The sequence below is a fragment of the Lathyrus oleraceus genome, chromosome 5, assembly GCF_024323335.1.
Source record: "Lathyrus oleraceus cultivar Zhongwan6 chromosome 5, CAAS_Psat_ZW6_1.0, whole genome shotgun sequence".
Lineage (NCBI taxonomy): Eukaryota > Viridiplantae > Streptophyta > Magnoliopsida > Fabales > Fabaceae > Lathyrus > Lathyrus oleraceus.
Window position 1 is genome coordinate 336,806,817 of NC_066583.1, and position 4,831 is coordinate 336,811,647.

At 38.7% G+C, this 4,831-nt stretch overlaps 1 protein-coding gene across 1 annotated transcript; it reads right to left on the reverse strand.

Moving 5' to 3' along the window:
• Nucleotides 1-1,921: 1,921 nt before the first annotated feature.
• LOC127084466 (exocyst complex component EXO70B1) lies at nt 1,922-4,239 on the reverse strand. The gene has a single exon (XM_051024921.1). The coding sequence runs from the start codon at nt 3,960-3,962 to the stop codon at nt 2,064-2,066; it is 1,899 nt and encodes a 632-aa protein (XP_050880878.1). The 5' UTR covers nt 3,963-4,239; the 3' UTR covers nt 1,922-2,063.
• Nucleotides 4,240-4,831: the final 592 nt, after the last annotated feature.

Genomic DNA, 4,831 nt, shown 5'->3' on the forward strand with positions numbered 1-4,831 from the left:
GTAACATTGAACTTTTCTCTTGTCATACTTCTCCTTTCCCTTCTGACTCCCAAAAATTGAGGTTTTTGACTTCTGAGACCTACCATGTATTTTCTTGGTTTCTGACCAAGACTGCTTCTGGTCTTTATTCACAAAAGAAGCTTGCATAGTCTGTTTTACCTCTCTCTCAGAGGTTCTTTCAGTCAGACGCAACTATTGCGCCTCTAGACTGCTTTGTAATTCTTCTATTCTCATGGTGCCCAGATCCTTAGAGTGTTCAGTTGCTACAACGATGTGATCAAATTGAGGAGTATGAGACCTAAGTACCTTCGCAATGATACTTTCTTCATAGAGAGTTTCTCCACACGACTTCATCTCATTTGTGATCAAAATCACTCTGGAGATGTAGTTAGGTACCTTATCATTATTCTTCATGCTGAGATTCTCATACTGCTTACGTAGAGACCGAAGCTTCACCTTCTTCACTGATGCATCATCGTCGTAGCACCGCACCAGTGTGTCCCACACAGCTTTCGTCGTCGTCGAATCAACGATTTTCTCAAACACATTCACATTCACACAATGATGGATGTAGAACAATGTCTTCTGATCCTTCTTCCTCAGATCACGCTGAGCATTTCTCTGCGCATCTGTTGCATTTTCTGGAAGTGCAGCGTAATTGTCGTTGATGAGATTAAGAACATCTTGAGCTCCAAACAACACACGCATTTGAATCATCCAACAATTTCAATTCTTGTCATCGAACACTAGAAGCTTGGTACTCAGATGACCATTTTCGTTCATCTTCAACCTTATACAATACACTCAGATCTCACCTAAACACAGTGTTTCTCAATCCCGCAGAATCAATATATGTGATTTTGTTACGGTTCTGATCAGAAATTCAACACGAATTCTCCGAGCAGAAATCAATCACATAAAGCCTCATCATTTCACTCGTCTTTTTCGTGGTGTTTCTCTGTGGATCTGATATGAAGCTCTAGATACCAATTGCACAAGGTGATAAAGATGAACAATGAAAATAAGAGAGAGAAGAGAGAATAATATCAAACTCCCACTACTCTAAAATGGTTACAAATGGTTGCACACACACTGCTACATAAACTGCAAAAGAAATATATTAATGTTTACACCACTCATTTGCTTAAATACAAGTGAGACTTAAGAGAAAATACTAAAATATTCTTTAACAAACTCTATTTATACGTTACTGAAAATAAATTAATCTAGGACTATGCGTTTACAAGCTTCATAACATGGATCCAAACACTAGCTTGGTAACTTGAACAAAACCAGTTTCACTAGCAAAACCGTTACACCAAACATACGCTGAATATGGCTGGCAACTGTTACGTTTACGTTTCCTGACATAACCATCAAGTCATTCACCACTCCCAAATCCCCTGTGCCAACCCTCTATATTCCAATTTGAACCTACACATCATTAGCCCACTACTTCAAAGGGCTTTGGAACCTTTCTAGCTGAACCATCATAGAATGTATTCAAAACATCCAATCTGTTTTTCCACTACATAAAAGAGGTACTAGTCCCTGTCACTTCCATAACTTCGGCCTTGAAACGAAAAAAAAAATACAAGAGAAACATAAACACTTGCTAAACTAAAATTTGAGATCAAGAAGGCTCACTCTTAACTCTTAAATACTGTTTCTTTTTAATGAAATGAAATCGAACTCAGTACTCTTAGCCTTACAACACTCACATGCACTATGCCCCCAACCACTCGCCCTGATGCCCAGTGGTACTCTTAATACTGTTCTAAACATTCCAATGTAAAGAACTTACTACAATGGAACAGTTGAAGAAAATCACCAATGGGAACCTAAATTTTACAACAAAATGTTTGTTTAAATTTTTCTACTACGATGGTGTTAACTTCAGAGTATAAATTCCAGCAGAATCTGAACAGAAAAACATAGAATGGTATATATAGATAGATAGCAAATCTGGACTACATTAATCACATCCAAAACTTTGTATCCTAATTACACTACAAATTCATACATTCATACATATACACACAATAATCTATAGCCCTTTACCTTCACTTTCGGCCACCATTTGATCCAATTCTTCCCTGAAACAAATTGTTAAGCCGAGCTTCAATGTCCTCCATTCCAAACTTGATATACTTATCACCATTCTTAGCAAGCTCCGGAATAATTTGAAACCTTCCAATAAAGCTTCCATATGCAGGCAACAAGAGCTTTTCAACTGAGATCCTTAATTCTTCCCTGAGTTGCTCATCAAAGACAAACCACTGAGATTGAACCCGGCATATCTCTTCAAAATGAAGATTGAACATCTTTAGTTTCTCCTTCATTGGCTTTGCAGCCAGTGTTTCCACCTTCAGAAATCCTAGCAACTTGTTCCACGAGCTTCTTTGATAGTTCATATGACATTGCCGCACTTTTGTACTGTGTTTTCTTATCCAATCATCACCCAAAAGGGTTCCCAATTCACTGTCTTTAGTCTTCTGAACAATGTATCTCCCATTATTCATCATAAAAACAGAGCATAAAGCAGGGTCTTTGTAAAGTTTAGACTTTGCATCCAAATTGCGTTCTAACAAGTCCATAATCCATGAAATTTGAACAGAAAATGGAGAATTTGATTGCAACCTATCATCATGCTTAGGGTAATCCTTCAAAGAAAGTGCATTGTCTTTGAAAACAAGTTCTAGGGTTTGATGTGACCGACACACAGCACGAAGGTAGTTCATCACGTAGCGAGTGATGGGATGCAGACCACCACCGGGAACAACCGCCTTCACAGGATCACGGCTAATCAGATTCTCAAGTTCGATGAAAATCCCGCTTATTGCTTCTCCTAACCTCTTCCAAATTGTGATAGCTTCATTTACAAGGAACGAGCAATACTGATCAGAGAACAATGCTTCAAACTCGGGAATTAGGTCACGCAATGTCTCAAACACGTCAAGGACTCTAAACAACCGCTCCGGCGTGCGACTACCAATGGCTACAGCATCAGCGAAATTCAGCAACTGAATCGCCGATCCACGACAGACCTCCATGAAGGAGAGATCAGCGACAGCGGATGAAGAAGACAAACCGGAGAAAACACGATCACCGAGTCGCCGCTCGCTTGGGAAGAGGATTTTAAGAGCAACGTTAGAGGCTTTAATCCATCGCTCAATCTCGTCTTCAAGCTCCTGCCATGGCATCTTATGAACCTCTGAAATGCTCAGTTTCTGTAACCCTAACCTCGACAAACTCTCTTCCAAGAACTCCCTCCTGCAACCTCCGTACACGTGCGAGCACTCCTTCCCAAACCCCGCCGCAAGCATACGTTTCGCGATTTCCCTGAGACCGTTAACCGTCGCCGGCGGAAGCGCGTCTATCACCACGTTGTAATCAACAACCGCCTTCGCCACCGGAATCAAGTCCTCTTCACCGTCAACTTCTCCTTCATCCTCCTCCTCGTCGTTCGAGTCATACAGTGAGTTCCCGTTCTGAGTTGACTTCTCCTTACTCCGAGTCAAGTCAAACGACTCGCCTCCGAGTTCCATGAGTGATCGAAACTCTTCCTCCGCACGGAACATGGCCTGCTGAAGTATATCATCGGCGCGTACAAGACACGCGTTGACGGTCTTATCATCAGAGAGAGGACTCCAGTCTTCAATAACGGAAACAAGCTCGTCAACGGCAGCAAGAAAGGCGGCGGAATTATAACAGATGAAATCTTCCGACGAAAGATGATTCGAAATCTGACGGTCGAGAGAGTTAATAGTTTGTTCAAGTGCAGCGTAGCGTATGGAATCATTCCCTGCACCTTCGTCGGATAGTTTCTCTTTAGAGAATCTACCGTCGAAGTTAGAGAATATTTGGAGGATATCATCGGCCATGTTGTTGTTGTTGTGGCCTAGCGTTTTTGCTATGTGGCGCGCCACAGCGAGTAATTTCTCTTCACCGTTTTCAGACATTTTGGTGAGTTATTAGACCTTAGTTAGAAGTGAAGGAGAAGAAGTGGTGAGTTATTTTAGGAGAGGAGATGGAATGACGAAAATGTCCTTGGGAAGACGCGGTTTCTGGTGGAAGGCTAAGTGAGAAGAGTGAAGAGGATAAAGTGGAGAGAGAGTGGTAATTGCCGTTGGAAAGGACGTGACGGGAACGTGGAAAGCGGTTTTCATGAATCGTTTCGTTAGTTTCGCAGCTTTTTCTGTCCTGTCTATTTATTACTCTTATTTTTTTAATATTTTTCTTTCAATCATTCACGGAGTCAGGGAAGCTTCTTGCTCAATATACCGTTTTTACGTGTTTTCCCCTTGACTGCTTCACCGTCGACTTCTTTTCCATTTTTTTTATGAAATTATTGAATGTATTAGTTTTTTTTTTAAATGATTTATTTTCGTTAATCAACTATTTCGGGCATGTTTGTTTTAATTTTTTTTTAAATAATTTTTATAGTGTTATATATTTTAGTGTAAAAAAAGAAATTATAAAAATTTCCAATAAAATTTTGGTTTGAATAGTCATTCTTATGTTATTTTAGGTATTTTATCTTTCTATCATTTTATCGAAACTTTTTTTGTATATTAAAATTTCAAAAAATCACTTAATTTTGAAACTATTTCAAATAGTTTTTCATAAAAATCATTTTTGAAATACAATTTTTGAAAAAATTATGATTTTGACTATGTTTTGATTTTCAATAATTTATATTTATGTTAAAGAATGAATAATTCAATCTTTTAATTTATAAAAACTTATAATATTTTGAAAAACATTTTTGTAGAATCCATTTTCAAAAATATAAAGAAAAAATCTATTTTTTTAAAGGCAAAACAAACTG

What these genes read in the sequence shown, in the direction of transcription:
- LOC127084466 (XM_051024921.1), bottom strand. Translation starts at nt 3,962, where the DNA reads ATGTCTGAAAACGGTGAAGAGAAATTACTCGCTGTGGCGCGCCACATA.